The 21,688-nt window shown below is 43.5% G+C and overlaps 1 protein-coding gene across 1 annotated transcript in view; it reads left to right on the forward strand.

The window, feature by feature from the left end:
* HPS3 (HPS3 biogenesis of lysosomal organelles complex 2 subunit 1) overlaps positions 1-20,278 on the forward strand; it is a 356,110-nt gene extending 335,832 nt beyond the window's left edge. Inside the window, exon 17 of the mRNA XM_078668013.1 lies at positions 19,124-20,278. Within this exon, the coding sequence (XP_078524139.1) occupies positions 19,124-19,251 (128 nt within the window). The 3' untranslated portion in view covers positions 19,252-20,278. The remainder of the gene's footprint in view (positions 1-19,123) is intronic.
* The last annotated feature ends 1,410 nt before the right edge of the window (positions 20,279-21,688 follow it).

Here is a 21,688-nt window from a genome sequence, read left to right on the forward strand (position 1 = left end):
GACTCAGTTTATTCTTCTGTATCCTTTTAAAAAAATATAGAGACTAAATTATATTTTTTTTCAAAAATGTGTAACTTAAAAGTACCTTTACTAATTTTTAAACTACATATATTTTTATAATTTCTAACTTATTAACTCTATATATTTTAAGATACCACGTTCCTCTTGTTTTGAAAATAAATTGGCAATATAACCCTAAACATTAACACTAATCTTTTTTTTCCATTAAATAATTACTGTTGTTAAAAGACATTTTACTGTAAAATTTCTTTTTAGATTTTCTAGATATCACAAATATTTATAATCTGTAGAATTAATTTTTAGAGATCCATTTTTTCAGTTCACCAGTACAAAGAGCTATGTAAACTATATGCACTCTGAAGAGAAGGCTCACACTATACAAACCATAGCATTCACTTAACAGATTACTACTTCCCACAGAGACAGTTACTTTTATGTTTCAACAGCATACTCACCATGTAAAAGTCATAGCATATACAAAATGTCATACTAAGCATGAAGAACAACCTCATAATAAACCTCTGCATGAATATGTAAAACAATGCCTATACATAGTATAATCACAGATATGCAGGAAAGATACCCATCACACCTAGAACCATATCATAATACCGCTCTGTAAATAAAGGAGAAAAACTGCCAAACATAATGCAACAAGATTTCAAAAATCATGAGCACTTCACAAGATTTAAGTAATGGAAACATGAAAGAATTATAACCCAATGATCCGTAAATCTGAACTCCATCAAAAACAACACATGCACCAAGCCCATTAAAAGATAATTTCAACTGTCAGTGGAGAATATCTCAAAATACATATCTAGTATAAACAGATACAACCCATGTCAATAATTCAAGATAAAATCATATTCCAAAATGAAATTTTACAAACATTTAAAAAAATCTTCTTCATTATTTTCATATGCACCCAAAAAAATTGCCTATGCAAAAACACCAACTCACCTGAAAAAAAAGAATATAATTCCTCAAATTGTATAATTCAGAAGGCAGGTTGTTGCTTTTCAGCACCAAACACTGTAAAAAAGAAAATAATAAAATTTAATTAACTTATTACAGACTTATTTCTTACACAACATAGAGCCATTATAGCAAAGAACAACCATAACAGATAAATTCCCCAAGATTCTCTATCATTACAATAAGATACAAAATGTCTCATTTATGAAACCATTGTGCCACAGATATATCACTTTTTCCCATGTTAAAACTCATGCACCAGCAACACAAGGCCTTCATAACTAAAAGCCCATGTGACGGAGAACACGTGCATAGACAGAAAATACAGGGCCAACCATGGGTATATGCAAGCAGTACACCTGCACAGGACCACCAAACCCCAGGAGCCACCATATTAATATATATTCTTAATATAATAATCCTCTAAGGATGCATACATATTTGCGTAGCGGACCATGGCATGAATTTGGCGTGCTCTGCCTCTGTTCCACTTCCAAACACCTTGATCCACCCCCCCCTCTTCAGTGGGCTGCACGCTCCACCCCGCCCAAATCCCCTGTTACAGAGCCCCCTACCTACGCTCCCTGCCCAGGGCTGCCATGACCCTATACCCGCCCCTGGAAAATGTATAAGACACAGCAACAGTAAAAATCAAACAATAGGCAACATGCACAAAAACTGCACAGTAGATAAAGAAACGAGGAGCATATTATCAAGGGGGTTTATCTCCACTTGTTTGGCTTTAAAAGCCAAGAAAGCGGAGATAAAATTATCTACCTATTACGTAGCTGTCACTAACACCAGTTAGCGACAGCTAGTAGGAGATACCGACCATCTTGGGCCCCACTTTGCATGTCAGTGATATTTATCACTAATGACATGCAAAGTGGGCGAACAGTTGGAAACATTTAATTTAATTTAATTTAGTTGGAAACAGTCGCTAACATCGCTATCTCCTATTATCAACTTATGGAGATATTCGTGCTAGGCGCGAATATCTCCAAAAACTAACACCTGCCCTGAGCAGTTCTTAGCCATGTTATCCAATGGGAGGTGGATAACATGGCTAAGAGCATTAGCTCGGTAATCCATAAATATCGCTGACTTTTCAGCGATATTCATGCATTATGGCCGTTTTTTATCGCATTTGCGATAAACCTTAGTAATACCAAGGTTTATCTGCGATAAAAATTGCCGCATCGCAGCGGTACATTTTTCTCTCTAACTAAACAATAGCGATAATTATCGCTATTGCTTGATAATATCCCCCATATGTTTAAGATAACCACCTTGAAAAACATGTAGTAATTTTTTTAATCTGCCATGCATCTAGCCCTCCACGACCGCTTTGCAAACTCCTGCTTTAAACCTTTACATTTCATTTTTAAACCATACGCACGTTTTTTTTCAAAGCTGCATATTAAACGCCTAAACATGTATTTAGTCGTCCACATGCAGGCACTTTCAATTACATGACTTATTTAAGTGGAATCCCTGTAATGTTGCATATCTTTCCAAAAATACACCAGTGCCTATTATTATAACGATTTTTTTCATTCTTCATCAGTGATATTATTTTTTACATATAATGAAAATCACTATGACTTTTTAAACGACAAAGCTTACGCGGTAAAAATCACTCTGCATTTGCTTCCCTTTAAGAATGTACTTTATCTACCCCACGCATGTGAACCTTAATGTTTTCATCTGGCAGCGAATTCCGGCCTTGAATTACAAGACATGAACAACAGCCTTATTGTCACAAAAAGAAGTTAGCGTAGCATCTGTTCGCGAACATATCTTTCACTTAGCTAATATTCACAGACAACACCATTCCTTATAAAAGAGTGGCCTTCCATTACAATTTGCTGAGGTGACTCCCTTAATATTAAACGCATCCTCCACTTCAAGACAGGCTATTTTTTTTATACCTACTAAGCAATGATTTAGTGACCGGACTGCCAAAAATGATATCAAGTCATTCTGCTACTATTCACTCCATGCTCTGCGACCTATTTCTGTGGACTTCCTGTTGAACTGCCAGTGCTGCGACGTTTGTGTTCCCATCTCGTTTATTTCAAAATAGATGTCCCTCCTGTCTTCGCAAACAAGCCGGAACACTTAGAACTAAGGGGCATATTATCAAGGGGGTTTATCTGCGCTCTTTTGGCTTTAAAAGCCAAGAAAGCGGAGATAACATTATCTCCCTATTACCTAGCTGTCGCTAACACCAGTTAGCGACAGCTAGTAGGAGATAGCGACCATCTTGGGCCCCGCTTTGCATGTCAGTGATATTTATCACTAATGACATGCAAAGTGGGCGTGCCAAGATGTTAGCGACTGGAAACAGTCGCTAACATCGCTATCTCCTATTACCAACTTTTGGAGATATTCGCGCTAAGCGCGAATATCTCCAAAAGCTAACACCTGCCCCTGAGCAGTTCTTAGCCATGTTATCCAATGGGAGGTGGATAACATGGCTAAGAGCATTAGCTCGGTAATGTATGAATATCGCTGAAAAGTGGGCGTGCCAAGATGTTAGCGACTGGAAACAGTCGCTAACATCGCTATCTCCTATTACCAACTTTTGGAGATATTCGCGCTAAGCGCGAATATCTCCAAAAGCTAACACCTGCCCCTGAGCAGTTCTTAGCCATGTTATCCAATGGGAGGTGGATAACATGGCTAAGAGCATTAGCTCGGTAATGTATGAATATCGCTGACTTTTCAGCGATATTCATGCATTGCGGCCGTTTTTTATCGCATTTGCGATAAACCTTGGTAATAGCAAGGCTTATCTGCGATAAAAATCGCCGCAGCTCTGCGGTAAATTTTTCTCTCTAACCAAGCAATAGCGATAATTATCGTTATTGCTTGGTAATATGCCCCCAAATGTGTACAACTCGACAGGCTATACGTTCCACACGTTGACTCGATAAGAGAGATGTTTTTGTACGACTTGAGTTATGATCAAACGACCGATGGAATGAGGAAAGAGGGGGCCATGTTATCCACCTCCCATTGGATAACATGGCTATGAACTGCTCAGGGGCAGGTGTTAGCTTTTGGAGATATTCGCGCTTAGCGCGAATATCTCCAAAAGTTGGTAATAGGAGATAGCGATGTTAGCGACTGTTTCCAGTCGCTAACATCTTGGTACGCCCACTTTGCATGTCATTAGTGATAAATATCACTGACATGCAAAGCGGGGCCCAAGATGGTCGCTATCTCCTACTAGCTGTCGCTAACTGGTGTTAGCGACAGCTAGGTAATAGGGAGATAATTTTATCTCCGCTTTCTTGGCTTTTAAAGCCAAAAGAGCGGAGATAAACCCCCTTGATAATATGCCCCTTGGTGCCTCTTTGTTTACGACGAACAAGCATAGATATAACACTCCCTTACTTACAAACGACTCACTCTCTGAACCCAACACTGATTTGCGAACGATCCAACACATTACATACATGCACCTCTCGCCATTTTGTCAGTTTTGGCGCACTTTTTTTCCCTTACACAATAGCATAACAGAAACGTGATAGTGCTTCGCATGCAGAGAGCTCATTGATAAAGACATAGGGGCAGATTTATGAAGGCCTTGCGCCGCCGGTGCGTCACTTTTTCCCATGTTAAAAATGACGCACCGGCGGCGCAAGGCCTTCATAAATCTGCCCCATATTGTCTAACCACTAGCACCGTCGCAGTTCCGCTTCACTCAGTGTTAATGACTGCTCCCACGCTTCTACAGACCAGACGCTATGTCGTATTTCACTCTTTATCACGCTTTAATCTCCACAATAACAAACACTTCTCCGCCAGCCACCAGACAACACAGTGCAGATGCAGAGGCACTAAGTAGTGAAATACAACATACCCTCTGCTCTATGGAAGCAACCGAGCGGTAATTCTGAAAGAAAACATTCACTAGCGCTTCAAAAAAGCATTTCCATTATATAAATAGTTTTTTGAAAACGTTCCAACTACTTTGATGCGACTATCTGTGTGTGCCTCCATAGCAAAGTTCCTCAACCCGGACTGAAGGCAGACACAGACAGACACACACACAATAAGATAACACAGGGCAACGGAGACGGAAAACAGAAGGCAGATGAAAATGCAGTCAAACAGCAGGAGTGACAGAGATATTTTTATATTCAGTTTGATACCTCAAATTACGAACACATTTACTGCACAAATCTGTGTACAACCTCATGGTCAGAACTTTTCATTTTATTTTAGTCGACCACCTCCCCCTCTCACCCCACCAGTACAAGCCGCGGCCACAAACTACAATGTAATTTTGTCGTCTGTCAGAAAGTTTAAGAATTCATTAAGCATTACCACTTTTTCAAGACGGTATCACATGTAATATACCAACTTTTGATTTTATTTCACTCAACCACCTGCCCCTCTCACCCTACACCCACCAATGCAGGCCGCGTCCTGAAACCGCACTCTAATTTTCTCGTGTGACAGAATGTTTAACATTTTTTCACGACGGTATGACATGTAATTTACCATTTCTCTCTCTATCTGCATTATCTGTCTCTCTAGTAATATCATTTTTTCACTTCATAAACAACTTCTCTCATTATATATTAAAGCTTCAAAATCACACAAATAATTACTCTTTATATTACACATATTTTATACTTCATATTTCACATTTAAATTAAAAATAGTTTTAGAAATACAACACATTATGACAGCCAAAAATGAGTTTAGTTTCAAACTATGAAGAAAATCAATCATTGTTTGTGAGTAAACCATATTTTACTGTACATGACAAAACAAACAGTTACAGACTTACCTTTACCAATGCTTTGTACGATGTACAACAGTGACAGTCACAAAATAGATATTCGTTTGACGGAAGTCTCAATTATGCTGCTATCACTGCAACCAAAATTCAATGGCACAGATATACAGTCAATACAGACTCTTATATGTCTCTTCAGCCAATCATATTTCCTCCCGCAAAATTTTGTATTCAAATTTACATTTCAGTTGATTGTCCCTCACAATATTTTCAATGTCACATAAAAGTCACCCATGACCCACTGCCATCTCTGGTTGTGTCCATGGTAACACCTCATTCTGCACCTGGCTGAAGGCACAGGTCAAAAGTTCATATCTCAACGTTCTACAGCAAACTAACAACACTGTTTTCCCTCCAAAAACACCTGCCTATCCACAGCTCTGTTACATGTCATGTCAAACAGAATCTTCCTCTGCAACATCAGACTCTGCATCGGTACTTACTTAAGTAAGTAAGTAAATCGTTTATTGTGATGATTATTTAAAATCTTACAATATTACACATCTCAGACGGTACTTACTTAATAATAATAATCTTTATTCGGAGTTTCAAAATTAGAAATCCATAAAAGCATATTAATACATAATAAAACAGTTATATGAAGAAAGTGCAAAGTGGTTACATATAACGATAAGTTCCACATCTGACTTAAAAAGACGATAAATTGATTGAGGAAATTACTTTTAGAGATTTTTTCTATGTCTATGTATACACTTCGGAAAATTAAGAACATGGTAACAGGTAGCTTCAGTGTCCAAAAGCTGTAAGCACAGCATGGCAGGGCGGCATTGTCTGAGACCCCAGGATTTTAATAAAGTCAATAGCCAGATCTTACGATGTTCCTGATAAAACTTGCAAAACAAGACAGTATGCAGGGTAGTTTGTACTGACTTTTCGTCGCAGGGACATAAGGATAGATTCGGATCCCAAACATTTGGTGTTGGAAAGGCTACCAGTCTATGAAACATGTTTAGTCTGAATCTGGTCAGTAGGAAGCGGTCAAAAATACCAAGATTAAGGTTTAGATAGGGCTGAATTAAAAGAGTAGATTGGACCATTATCGCGTGTTGAACGGACGGTTTACCTGCTTCAGATTGTAATCTCAGGTTTTCCAAGTGTCCCAGGGCTAATGCTTTTAGTTGTTTCTTTGTAAGTTCTCTGATTTTTTCGGGATTTGAATAATATTGCTCTGCCCCAAGGTCAATGCAAAAGTTCCTGATATAGGCTAACCATTTGATTTTTTGGGCATGATCTAATGTCATTGCGTCTGCCACTATCATCTTGGTAAGGTTATTTTTTCCCGAAGACCAGATCCGGCGCCATAAAAGTAGTGGTTGGATTTTTGCAAGATCCTCAATATGTGGGACACCTAATTCAGCATGACAAGCAAAAGTTGAGGATCGCTTTGGGGCCATCAAAAGGAACCTTAAAAAGTTGTTTTCTGCTATGTGCAAGGAAGTGACGTCCGTGTGACCCCATAAGCTTGCTCCATACAGGGCTGTCGATATGCATTTGGCCCTATATATCGCTAACAGTTCCACGGGCGGTCGCTTCCCCAGTTTTTGTGAAAACGTCACCAATGCCGCTAGCGCTCTTTTAAAGCAGTGTTTCCTCACTTCCACTGCCTTTTTCCAGGACAGTTTGTTGTCTATTGTAATTCCCAGATAGCAGTATTCAGTTGCAGAGTCTATTTTTTGGTTGTTGAGGGTAATGCTTTTCAGATGTTTCCTCCCAGCACCTGCCGTCATCACGAAAGTCTTTTTCACGTTTATGTGAAGATCAAGGCTACCCATAAACTGAGAATACCTGTCAAGAGTCTTTTGGAGTTCAGAGGGAGTTCGTGCCAGGAGGACAGCGTCGTCCGCGTAGAGCAGAGCGGGAATCAGGCGTTGTTTTGCCTGTGGGAGGTCCCGGGCGCCCTTCAAAAGTTCAACCTCCAAGTTGTTAGTGTAGAGGGAGAAAAGGAAAGGCGCCAGGACACATCCTTGTCTGACTCAACGCTCCACTTTAAAGGACGCTGTCAGCTCTCCCTTTGTGCCAAAACGGACTCTAGCAGAGGGCTTGGAGTACATTTCCCTCAAAAAATTCAGGAGTGGCGGGTCTACCCCCATTTGGGCTAAGAGGGACCACAATTTGGTGTGGGAAACACAGTCAAACGCCGCGGATAAGTCCACGTAAATCATGTAAAGTTTATCTTTTTTGGCGTGTATATGTTTTCCAATAATCACAGAAAGGTTTAGGGCTTGCTCCACGGTTCCAAAACCCTCTCTGAAACCAAATTGTAAGTCGGACAGTATGCCTCTCTCTCCCGCCCAGTCCTGAAGTCGCTCCAGGATCACCCTACCTGCCATCTTTCCCAATGAGTCCAACAGAGATATTGGGCGGTAGCAGGCGGGGTCCTGGCGGTTACCCTTCTTGAATATCGGTACCATGACGGACCTTGTCCAGGACTCCAGGATTCCTTTCTTTGCCGCTGCCGTGCACACCCTGGTGATGATCGGGGCCCAGAGATCTGTGTTATACTTGAAAAAGTCAGCCGGGACTCCATCCGGGCCTGGCGCTTTTCTATTTTTGCTTGAGTTCAGGGCCAGAAGGATCTCGGAGATTTTCGAAGTCTATTTGAATAGGGTAGAGCGGAGCTTTTAAATTCTCATCTTCAGCTTCAGTTTCTTTCTCAGAAGGTGGTTTTTGGAAGATTTTTGAGAAATGTGATACCCACTCTGACTCATCTATCGCAACTTCAATTTTTGGGTTTGTGTCGTCAGCCAAAAAAGGGGTTCTGATTACTCTCCAGAAGGCCTGACTATTTTTTTCCTGTGCACTAACATGGAGTTCATCCCATAAAGCTTGCTTTAATTCCGCTTTTCTCTTTTTTCTAACTGTAAGGTATTCCTTTCTTAAAGCGGATATAATGTGAGGATCCCTTTCATCTTTGTTTAGTGCCACTTTGAGTTTTGAATGAGCCTGAGTACATTCTTGGTTAAACCATCCTTTTTAACGGCGTGGTCCAGCTTTATGTTTGGCTGTAAGTAGAGACTTTGCTTTTTCCATAATTTGGGCAAAGTTATTAAGAAGTTCCTCATCTTCTATCAGTGTATCTAAACATTTCTTAATTTGGGGGTATACTGATTTTATCAAGTCTTTGGTAATTTCCTCTGGGTTTATCTTCCCCCACTTTATTGAGTACCCATTCAATTGGCCCAGGTTCATATTATCCTGGGTCAGTACACTAGCTATCGTCATAGGGAGGGATTGTTGATAATTTGTAGTCACTTCCATTTTAGGAATAGCGTGATCACTTTGGGTGTTTGGTGTGACTTCAAAGCTGTTTACTCTGGGTTGTAGACTAGCTGATATTATAAAGTAATCAACCGTAGTGTTGAAACCTCTTCCTATATAGGTCGGTTCTAATAAGCTAGTTCTGTCATCCGGGATGTTTGCTATTTGAAGGTCCAGATCTGATAAGAGATCATTCATTATTCCACCCGCATTCTTGTGGGAAAAATGAATGAGGGAATCGCCTTCTTCTGTCACCATACCAGGACATTTTTGGTCTGGTTGGGTACATTGATGTAGATTAAAATCTCCTGCCCATATTATAGACAATACACCCCTTGCTCCTTGTTTCTGTCTAAGGGTAGTTAATTTTTCATAAAGGTGGGCCAGAACTCTCTGGAGCTGTATTTCCTCAAGGTTGTTATAGAAATTGATGAGGACTACAAACTCATTTTTAGGAAAAGAGAGACCAATGATCTGGAAGTTGGGCTCCAGTTCGATGATGTTTATTTTTATGTTTTGGACGGTGTTAGCTATGTATATATTTAGTCCTCCCTTTGGTCTACCCTTTTGCCCCCCCAGTGCAGGGGGAAATATGTCTTATATCCCTGCAAATGAAGTTCTGATTGTGACCATGTCTCCTGTAGACAGACTATTTGATGTCTGTGTACATGGTGCATGATGGTCCCATCCTCCAGCTTTGGTCGTAATCCCACGATATTCCAGGAGATCACGCTCAAAGTTATAGGATTATTTTTAAGGGCATTGTCTGTTTGTAGATTGTTGGGAATGGCTAGATCTTCAGGGATTAAAAGGTTATCTGGAATTGGTGGGATAGCTGGAGTTTTTGAGGTCTGTTCTTCTGGCTGTGGTGGTCAGTCGACACACTCTAGGCCACTATACATGTTTGTTAGTGGTAATCCATTCCAGCCATCCCAGCGTGGAGGTTCTCTATATTTTCTCCACTGTTCTTGCCCTCTCCATTCATCCCTTTCTCTGCCTCGATACCGAGGGCCTACTGTGTACCAGGGTCCCTCTGTTTGCGGGGGACCATCTTGAAGTGTGGGTGGGTAAAAGAAGGAAAGACGTTTTATTCCAACCCCCCCATTTGGAGTGTGGTCCTCTCCTGAACAAATGTGTTCCACTATTCTGGGGTCCTCAAAAGTAATTAGGACACAGTCCCCCTGTATTGTTTTTCTGCCGTGGCCGACCCAAGGGGCTCTTCTAATCATCAGAATTCTAGTGGAACAGTAGGGGGGTGGTGATGGACGATTTATGCTGAGCCAGTGTTGTGTCTTGTTTTTTAATGACCAGTGTGGTTCGTATTTTTGGTCTGTCAGCTCTGGTACACCAGTCAATATAGCAACGAAGGGACTCGCTTCTGGTGGAAGTGTTACTGGTCGTGTTACTGGTCGTGCTTCGCCCTGTTGTTGTCTTTCCCTCGGTCGGTATGTTTGAGATTGTTTAGTTGATGGTTGTTTGTTGTTTGTGGCTTTGATAGTGCCATTACAGGGGGTACTATTTTTCCTGGCGGGATTGTTGAGACTGAGGTGTCTGGTGGTTTATTCTTAGTTGGTATTGTAGCTGAGGGTTTCGGGGCTATGGTGGGTACAGGTATCGAGTTTTTTACTTGGGCCGCGGGGATTATATTTACCGGTTTTAGCGCCCCGGGTTTTTGTGCTTTTTGTAAAGCTTGTACATGATTTGAGGCAGAGTTAGCTTTCATGGACACAGTAAGTTCGACTACGGCTTTTTCTAATTTTGCCAGGGTGTCTTGAATGGGTAAAAGGGATTTATGTAGGAGATTTTCAATTTTTTTCAGCAGGTCTAAATTGCAATTACTGACAATTTCATTTGATGGAGAGCCCTCAGATTCCATCACTGAGTTTGTGGTAAGTGAGGCGTCATGATGTATACTCACAATATGCCTACTCTGGTTTCCCAGCAGGGGGGGACTAAGTGTGTTTCCTATTTCCTCTGTAGCGGATGGAGTTTGTTTTCTCATTGGTGTTTCATTTGTCGCTACATAATTCTTTTTCTTTTTTATTGCTCCCTCCCTCCTCCCTCTTGCCTGTCTTACCTCTTCTGGTGTAAGGTGTAGATTTAAGTCGGGGTTTTTTTCTAGGTCAGAGTCAGCTATTAGTTGAGATTCTGAGAGTTGTGACACCGATAGATCAACTATATTCTGGAGGCTCTGCCTGTTGTCAATCCCACCCTCACTATGTCTTTGACCTTTGGTTGGAACTGGTGTTCTAGCAGTTGCTAGATGACCCAGTGAGGATCGTCGGGCCTCCAGAAGGTCTTGGGATACTATCCGTTCTATGAGTGAAATACTCTGATCTATGAAGGTGTTAGCCTTTGTTATGAAACTGTCTATGGGGCCAGTTAATTGTCCTTTTTTTGCTGCAGTCTTACTTCTGCTTCCCCTTGGAGACATATTTATACAAGTTGCGATATTTACAACGAATATTTGTAAGCTGGGTGTTAAGGGGGTAGCCCGGCTCTGTCCGGCCTCTAACGGCCTAAAAGGGCCCGCTCTTAGCCCGGTCTTCGCCCCGAGCTGCGTCCCGCGCTGCGGGAGATTTGTGATAAGATATAGGGGGCGTGGAGGGCGGGGGGCGGGCCAGCAGGGAGAGCGGACCGGAAGCTGGAGGTCGGTCTCGCAGGGACTCCTGGTTCCTGGAGTCCCTGCACGCTCGCAGCCCCGCTGGCGCCTCTCACCCGGAACCGCCCTACTGCTGTAGATCTTCCGAGAATGCCCCTGCGCCTCACAAGGCGATGCGGCACCCGCGAAGCGGGTGCGGCGAGATGTGGGCGGGAAGGAGACAGAGCCGCTGAAGTCCAGGTCAGAAAAAGTGCCTCCGTGCAAATTGTTCGTGTCCCACCGGGAAGGTGGCGAGGGACAGTTTTAAATCCTCAGTAGGGCGGGGGGCGGGCCAGCAGGGAGAGCGGACCGGAAGCTGGAGGTCGGTCTCGCAGGGACTCCTGGTTCCTGGAGTCCCTGCACGCTCGCAGCCCCACTGGCACCTCTCACCCGGAACCGCCCTACTGCTGTAGATCTTCCGAGAATGCCCCTGCGCGTCACAAGGCGATGCGGCACCCGCGAAGCGGGTGCGGCGAGATGTGGGCGGGAAGGAGAAAGAGCCGCTGAAGTCCAGGTCAGAAAAAGTGCCTCCGTGCAAATTGTTCGTGTCCCACCGGGAAGGTGGCGAGGGACAGTTTTAAATCCTCAGTAGGGCGGGGGGGCGGGCCAGCAGGGAGAGCGGACCGGAAGCTGGAGGTCGGTCTCGCAGGGACTCCTGGTTCCTGGAGTCCCTGCACGCTCGCAGCCCCGCTGGCACCTCTCACCCGGAACCGCCCTACTGCTGTAGATCTTCCGAGAATGCCCCTGCGCCTCACAAGGCGATGCGGCACCCGCGATGCGGCACCCGCGAAGCGGGTGCGGCGAGATGTGGGCGGGAAGGAGAAAGAGCCGCTGAAGTCCAGGTCAGAAAAAGTGCCTCCGTGCAAATTGTTCGTGTCCCACCGGGAAGGTGGCGAGGGACAGTTTTAAATCCTCAGTAGGGCGGGGGCGGGCCAGCAGGGAGAGCGGACCGGAAGCTGGAGGTCGGTCTCGCAGGGACTCCTGGTTCCTGGAGTCCCTGCACGCTCGCAGCCCCGCTGGCGCCTCTCACCCGGAACCGCCCTACTGCTGTAGATCTTCCGAGAATGCCCCTGCGCCTCACAAGGCGATGCGGCACCCGCGAAGCGGGTGCTGCGAGATGTGGGCGGGAAGGAGAAAGAGCCGCTGAAGTCCAGGTCAGAAAAAGTGCTTCCGTGCAAATTGTTTGTGTCCCCAGTACTTACTTATAAATGCAGAAAAAACTCAATTAACACAAGGGCTCTTTTCAGAGCCACCTTATATCAAACCACTCAAACTTCTGATTTATCTCCATTTTCACACTCTTGTAAATAGGTGTGCGCGTCCGAGTGCGCGCACCCCGCAACTTTATAAAAAAAAATATATATATATTTTCGCGTTTAAGGGCCTTACTGCACACCCTGAGAGAACCTACGCAGCAAAACAATCTCTACCTTCTCCCCTTTCCATGTTCTAACGCTTTGAAACGAGAATATATTTACTCGCGCGCACCCCGCAACTTTAAAAAAAATATATATATATATATTTTCGCGTTTAAGGGCCTTACTGCACACCCTGAGAGAACCTACGCAGCAAAACAATCTCTACCTTCTCCCCTTTCCATGTTCTAACGCTTTGAAACGAGAATATATTTACTCGCGCGCACCCCGCAACTTAAAAAAAAATATATATATATATATATTTTCGCGTTTAAGGGCCTTACTGCACACCCTGAGAAAACCTACGCAGCAAAACAATCTCTACCTTCTCCCCTTTCCATGTTCTAACGCTTTGAAATGAGAATATATTTACTCGCGCGCACCCCGCCACTTTTTTCGAAAAAAAAATATATATATATTTTCGCGTTTAAGGGCCTTACTGCACACCCTGAGAAAACCTACGCAACAAAACATCTCTACCTTCTCCCCTTTCCATGTTCCAACGCTTTGAAATGACAATATATTTACTCACAGTGACAAAATGGCGGTCAACACTTCCTGATTTCCTTCGAATCGAACGTTAACAGACGTCACGCAGCAAAAAAAAAATTCCGCTCGCGCGCAGCCGCTTCAGTGCGCGCACCCGTCCGCGCTTATAGATATATAATTGACTTTAACTTTAATTTTCTCAGCAACTACTGAACGGATTTACACCATTCCACAAAAAGAGTAATCTGCGAGCCGGACTCTACAGTTTTGCCAAATTTCTTATAAATCCATTCAGCCGTTCGACCTGTAGCCGTGTCTAAACGTCCTATGGAAAATAACATGGAGAAAACACGTTTTGGGACCCCCCTTTTATCTCAGCCCCCACTTCACCAATCCCCCCCAAATTTTCAGGGAAGGAGCGCAGCGGACCGAGCCATCTTCTTTGAGAAATTCGCAAAGATTCATCCACCAGGGCCAAAGTTAATCCAAATAGAATGTTGACGATTTCCTATGGAAACTAGGTCCTAACTATAACTACCTACTGGCGACCGCCAGTAGGTAATATACACACACACATATATATATTATAGTGTTTTGCAGAGTTAGCACAGCAGCAAATGCACGTGTCAGATGTGGACTTAGTAAAATACATAAAACAATATATATAGGGATTTTGCGCCAGACTGTGGTATAGATGGCTGGTATATATATTCTGAGGCATCTAAGGCAGGGTATTGTGAAGCTGGGGAGAGGAGGAACATGTTTCCCAGAGGTAGTGATGCTCAGATTTATTTAGAAGGTGCTTGTGGGTGAAAACAGACTAGTTGGATGGTTTAAGGCAGAGGGTTTAGATATTTGTTGAAGAGAGGTTGTTCCAGTTTTTTCTTGAAGTGAGGAAATGATTGATTGTCACATAATTCCTGAGGCAGCGAGTTACAGATTCTAGAAGCATTCCTGGGGACGGAGCAGGTGCAAGATTTATCTTTCTTAAGTTTTGGCGGAATCAAAAGTAGACTGAAAGAGCTTCGAAGAGGTCTCTTTTGTCCGGCTGAAGCACAGTTGGGACCAGGTCGCCGCCACCCAGTGTGTGTGGCCGAATCCGCCGTCCTGGACAGAGTAGGTCTTCAGGGAGGAGGGGGGGAGGGTGAGACGACGAAAGTGTAGGCCCCGTAGCCACAGGCGGGGCCCCGCTAATAAAGCTGCGGCCCTCACGGCAGGCAACAGAACAGTTCCATGCTCTCAACTCCTCGGAGGGTAAGGGACGGCAGGGGGACCGAGGTCAGACACCCGATGCTCAGTCAGGGGAATAGTCCGAGCCCCGGCAGGGACCCGAGCAAGCCCAGGCCAAGAGAACACCGCCGCTCAATGACGCGACCGAGCCCTTCCAGGTAGACCATGTCCGGCTGCCACCGCAGGATCCAACAGAGACGGAGCTCACACCGCCAGGGCCAGCAGTCGAGAGCCCCCCCCCACCGCACACAGGCACCAGGGGGAGGCGGGGGACCTCAGTAGACCAGCCGCCACACCCAGGCACCCCCACAGGCCGGCTGGCGGGCGCCGGGAACCACCCCAATCCAGGGCCCAGGAGAAGTGACCAGGAGCAATAGGAGGGCCATCGCCGCAGACGGCACACCGCCTGGCGGCCGCGGCCAGTGACACACACCCTGTCGTAGGGCGCAGCGCAAACGGGAAGGTCAACACTGGCCACCCAGCCCTTCTAGCAGAGGCCCAAGGTGTTTGCAGGACAATGCAGGGTTGATAGGGCCCACGCCGCCCTGTCAGTGCGGCCAATTCCATCCCGCAGGCAGTGGCCCCCAGCCCAGGAATGTCACCCCAGCCAGGTGAGCCAGGCCGTTAGAGCGGATCTAGGAGGCCAAGATGAATATAAGATCTCCTCAGGGCTGAGGGTGAGAGCAGAGCTGCATGTCCGGCCACAAGGCCCCAGGGGGTCGCGTCTTCCGGTCCCCACCAGACACCAGGAGCGTCACTGCCCGAAATGGCAGTCTTGGTGTGCCTGTACCACTGCTGCCCGGGGGGGGGGGGGCAGGCACAGCACAGGACAGCACTGAGGGTCGCAAATTATCTGCAAGGGGGGGCACCCCTCCCCCCGCTGCCCGATCGACAGCCGCTACACCCTCGACAAGTAAGCACCCCGCGGGCCAACACTGCCTTCACACTCCCACTCACCTCAGTGCTGATGTGTGTGGAAGGAGGCCCAGGGGGTCCGGGAATCTGCAGACACCAAGCCAAAGCGGATCAAGGCCCGCGGGAGGTCTCCGCAGCAGGCAGGCAGGCGGAGTCAATCCTGAGGTCATAGCTCCAGTGGCCGCAGGGCCTCCGGCAGCTCCTCCCCTTCCGACCGATCGTCGGACAGGCCCCCAGGCTCCTCACCAGCCGGAGGAGCGCACCCAGGTCCCCTCCGCAGCGGAGCCAGGCGGCAATCAGGTGCAGGGAGACGGGTCCACAGTCTCGCCAGGCAGCAGCGGGGGGGGACCGGCAGCGCCAACGCTCAGGCCCCAGGACCCCCCGCAGGCAGGAGAAGCACACCGGAACCGGGCAAGTGGCTCCCAGGTCACTACCACGTCGGAGTCGAATGGCAGGCAGCAACTGGAGGTAGAGTCACAATCCCGCCAGGCGGCCCAGACAGGCCAGCAGCCCCAGCACACTCCGGGCAGAAAAGTCAAACCCCAGGGCCGGGCCGGGATCCAGCAAACGCGGCGGCGGCCACCATCTTGAGAAAGCCGTGGTGCAGGTTCGGGGTTGTGGAGTCGCCCGTAGCAATCAGGCAGGACCTCCGCGGAACCATCTGGATTCCAGGTAAGCAGGCTGATGATGTTTGGGTCACCAGGGTCCCGATGGCAGGCGATTGCAGAGCAGATGACGGAGGGGTCCTGAGCACTCCTAAGGTACTTCCGCCATCTTGACGGTCTTGGCCACGTCCAATCTAAACAATAATTTAATTAGACATGTACATAATTATGATTTAAACATTTTTTAAATTAACAGTAATTATTTTTATATTTCCTACACATCCTTTACACATTCAAAAACCACAAAACATCTCCCAAAAATATATATAAATATATATTACACAATTTACATAAGTATCAATTACATAATTATTTATAATAAATAATTTTTAAATAATTATAAATAATTTACTTCCCACCCTATACCCATACAAAACCCACAACTCGCACATTAAATGTAACTTTAAAAAAGTATTTATACAGTTTCCATAATGATCAAATAAATAGCTAAACATTAATTATTAATAAATAATAATTAACTTCCCACCCTCAACCCCTACAAAGCACAAAACCCACACCTCAAACTTAAAAAAATTTAAATAGATCATTTACATAAATAATTAATTTAAATAATTAAATATTGATTATAATTAAATTACTTCCCACCTTATAGCCCTACAAAACCCACAACACGCATCTAAAACTTAAAAACGAAAACTATTAATTATGCAATTAACATAAATAATTAACAATTAAATAATTGATATTAATTAAAAAAATATTTATTAATGGTAGTTACTTCCAACCCAAAACCCACTCCTGAAACGTAACTAAAAAAAATGAATTATACAATTAATATAAATAATTATCAATCAATAATTGATATTATACACATTGTTTTATCTTTAAATTAATTTACTTCCCTCCATATTCCCATATAAATCCCACAACCCGCTACGGCACTAAAGATAACAATAAACTATTCATTAAATTGAAAAACTACTATTAATTTACAAACTATATTAGAAAACAAATAATATTTAAACAAACATTTTAAAACATATACAATTAACATATGTATTAAAATACACAAAAATAATTAGAAATCGATATTAACAATATTTTTAACATTGATATTACTTACCTTTAAATCGATATTCTTGTCCACAATATTCTTGCTCACGATACTTCTATTTCACAATATTTCCAAATCGATAATTGTGTCAATCGATATTATTAACTTAATATTTTGTCTCAACACCCTATTTAAGTGCTAAATGTCTTTGACGAGGTTTTTAAGTAGAGTTGGGTGTCATCAACATTAAGTTGATAGGCGATTCCGGCTTGCTTCAGGATCATTGCAAGGTGTTCTATATAGAAGTTGAATAGGGAAGGAGACAGGATTGGCCCTTGAGTGACTCCTTGGGAGGCTGGCGGTGCATTTGAGGTCGAGTTGTTGAGTTTGATTAGATGTGAGCGTGTTTCATGAAAAAGCGAACCACTGAAGGACTATTCCATTGGGGTCTGCACCCAGCAAGAGGGTGTTTGGTAGGATGTCATGTTTGACAGCATCAAAAGCAGCCAGGAGGGCTAAGGAGCAGGCCTGTCCATCATCCAGAGGTCTGTGTAGGTTTTCTATGATTTTCAGCATTGCACTCTCTGTACCGTTGCCTTTCCTGAACCCAGATTGGAAGGTGTCGTGCATGTTGTATTTTTTAATGTGTGGGTGTTAATAGAAGATTAGTGAAGACAAACTGAGAAAGTAAATGTGTACTTTCAATAAATAATCAACTTCAGATACTGCGGGGTAACTTCATGCTAGTTTTCTTTTTAATTAAAATTAGTGTGTCGACAAAGGTCAAAAGCAAAATCACAATATTAAACTACTTGCTTTCTCAACAGTTGTACAGGCGAGGTGGGACATGTAGGGTTGCTACAACAAAACTATGTATGAAAAAGTGTTCTTGGTTTCCATGCTGCTACGAAGTTGTCTCCTAGCCATTGACCAGTGCGAAAGGGAAACAACACTGTTTGGGAATGTTGACCTCCTACCATCCCAATAATGAACTGCAGTGAATATTTAGACCTTATTTGCAGTTGGGCCAGCAAATCAAGATCACCTGATTGCACAGATTTTTTAGTACTATACTATTTACCACAGCTCCTGCAGTTTGCCTCTTGTGAATATCAGCAGGTCAGGTCTGCCTGAAATTAAATGTAGTATTCCCTGCTAAATTTGGAATTTGGTACTTAAAGCAACAAATCTGAATGAAAGCCTGAGAAAACTCAGAAGGTATTTACCATAGTGTTGGTGTTTACTGTGGTCAGTAAATACCTTATCTTTTTCCAGACCCCGTTGAATCAAGGCCTAAAGCTCATATTCAGAGTTTTTTCTGACCCGATTTCTTATGGCCTAGGAATGCCTTACTCTTAAATATACACGTCCAACTTTATGAATATGGTCCTCACAGATCTAGGGATGTCAGTCTGCTACTTTCTGTTGTATAAGGCATGCTCTTAATGTGCTGTGAATTAATTCCTAGTTCTTTTGTTAATTTAGAAAGTTAATTATAATTATTTAAATTCCAAAACATCCCATGAAACCTACGTTTTATTTTACTCAAACAATATAAGTTGCTAGTAGACTGATTTTTCTGAATATACTGTATTTCCCTCCAGCCACAGATGGATCCTTGGTTTCAGTTTTAATACTGTTTTTTCTGTTTACTTACAGAAACCTTATCGGTTGTTGCCATGGAATTAGATCTCCGAGACTTTCTTAGTGTTTGTCCAGACGATGGGAATGTAGCATTTTTCCTTCCTTATGCTATGCACCACAGTGCAGAAAGATTGGGTACTTAGAATATCAGCAAGGCTACAAATACACCAAAGCACAGCATCTGAACAAAAATGAGCTGAACGGAATGCTGCAGCTGGCCCTTCGATGCTGAACCATGCTGTGAATTGCAAGGCCAAGTGTAGCATTGGCCGGGACCAATCAGTGTGCTGGGTTTGCATAGCATCTCAGGTCTGACCTGGCGTGTTCTGTGCATTATGCCAGTAGTATCAATCCAGCACAGCACACAGACAGATGGAAGGGTTTTTAGCAATTCTGCCTCATGGATATACACGAAGCAGAGTTTATTCTGCAGAAGATTACAACCAGCTGGCAATCGGTGGATGAAGGCTTGTTTGGGATTGCAGACATCCACATCTGCATCTCATTGTGAAGAGGTGGCATTGCTCTTTTCCATTAAATGGGATTGCTTTACCAGGAGAATGGCAAATTGCAAAAAGGATACCCCTTTGAGAGGTCAGCGGTCCCTGGCGCTATTGTCTACGCTATCCCTTCTGCCCCGTGATGCTCATAACTCTTATTGCCACACTGGATGTCCAGCATAGACATTGCATTTTTGTTTTTCTCCCTCAAAAAGCCGCCTACTTTATAGCGAGCAGGATTTGCAAAAATATACAAACAGACAAATATCAGGCCCTTTATTAATTATTTGCAGCTTAAACATATTGGAAATACAGTAAAAGAATGTGTTGATTGTTACTTACTCTATGTAACTGTCCATTCGTAATGTATAACAACTTTCACTGAAACAAGCACAAATGCACCTAATTAAGCTGTACAGACTTTCTAATGCAGATCTGCCCAGTTGTATAGTATGTAATTTCTTCCAAGTATTATAACATCTCAAAAATAGAATAATTAAATACAGAATAAAGTATTATTTGAAAACTATGTAAAGTATCAATGCAAATACTATTTCATAAAAATACGTGGTTGACTGAACTGCCTTAATTAAACCTTATCATATTTTATATACATTTTGTTCTGTTAATGTGATACAAGAAAAATAAACAAAGAACAATCAAACAATTACAATTCATCAAGATATTTTTTATCAACAGCAAGATAAAAAAATGAAAAGTTGATGGAAAGGTCATGGGCACAGAGGGAAAGGAATGGGAAATAATGGAAGAAGGAGGGTTTGAATGGTTTAAGAATGAGAGAGCGGTTAACTTCCCAATACGTTTTTCTCTTTCTCTATAACAGACCAAATCCAGAAATCATTTCCACATATGCGTCACTCTTATCCTGAAGCATATTTCCAATGTTTTTCTAAGCAGCAAGTATATCCTTACTCTTAAGTTGTTCTTCCATTTTAGTACATTTCCTACCATCACTTATATATTTGTCCATACGGTTTCTGCAATACTTTTAAAACATCTTCCTAAAAAATAAAGAGAAGCAAATGCATCATAATTCTTACCATACATATGATTTATTGACATAAGACAAACAGGTGAAAATTATAGAGAGTATGTTCTATTAACAAATCCAAGAAGTTATGTTTCGCCCACACATTTGGGTTCCAAATGACGTTGGAAATATGGTTGAGATTCTAAAACACTTCACCCAAAAAATGCCCCTCCCATCTGTTTCCACAGTAACCTAACATCCGTCCTGTCTGTGTCCACGAAAATATTTACAACAAGGGGTGGTGAGGGACAGAGTCTCTGAATTAAGCAGAATACTCTCACCCAGTCAAAAGATCAGGGCTAGATCCAACACCGTTTTTTAGCTCATTGCACCATCCCAGTTTCAGAACCTGTCTGTATGCAAATTAGTATGTTCCTGTCCCAGTGCATGATGGGAACAGGGCAAACCAAACTACAAAAGCCAATTCTTACACTGGGAAGGAAACAAGCTTCCGGGAACCGGTTTCTGGCATTACAGCCGTCTTCGGCCCGGCTTGCTTGAATCCTGATGGTGCAATGAGCAAGGGACTCATGTCTGAGTATACCCTTCCACGCTTAGGGTGGACAAAAATATTTACAACAAGGGGTGGTGAGGGACAGAGTCTCTGAATTAAGCAGAATACTCTCACCCAGTCAAAAGATCAGGGCTAGATCCAACACCGTTTTTTAGCTCATTGCACCATCCCAGTTTCAGAACCTGGCTGTATGCAAATTAGTATGTTCCTGTCCCAGTGCATGATGGGAACAGGGCAAACCAAACTACAAAAGCCAATTCTTACACTGGGAAGGAAACAAGCTTCCGGGGACCGGTTTCTGGCATTACAGCCGTCTTCGGCCCGGCTTGCTTGAATCCTGATGGTGCAATGAGCAAGGGACTCATGTCTGAGTATACCCTTCCACGCTTAGGGTGGACAAAAATATTTACAACAAGGGGTGGTGAGGGACAGAGTCTCTGAATTAAGCAGAATACTCTCACCCAGTCAAAAGATCAGGGCTAGATCCAACAACGTTTTTTAGCTCATTGCACCAT

The sequence above is a fragment of the Lissotriton helveticus genome, chromosome 11 (assembly GCF_964261635.1).
Source record: "Lissotriton helveticus chromosome 11, aLisHel1.1, whole genome shotgun sequence".
Classification (NCBI taxonomy): Eukaryota; Metazoa; Chordata; class Amphibia; order Caudata; family Salamandridae; genus Lissotriton; species Lissotriton helveticus.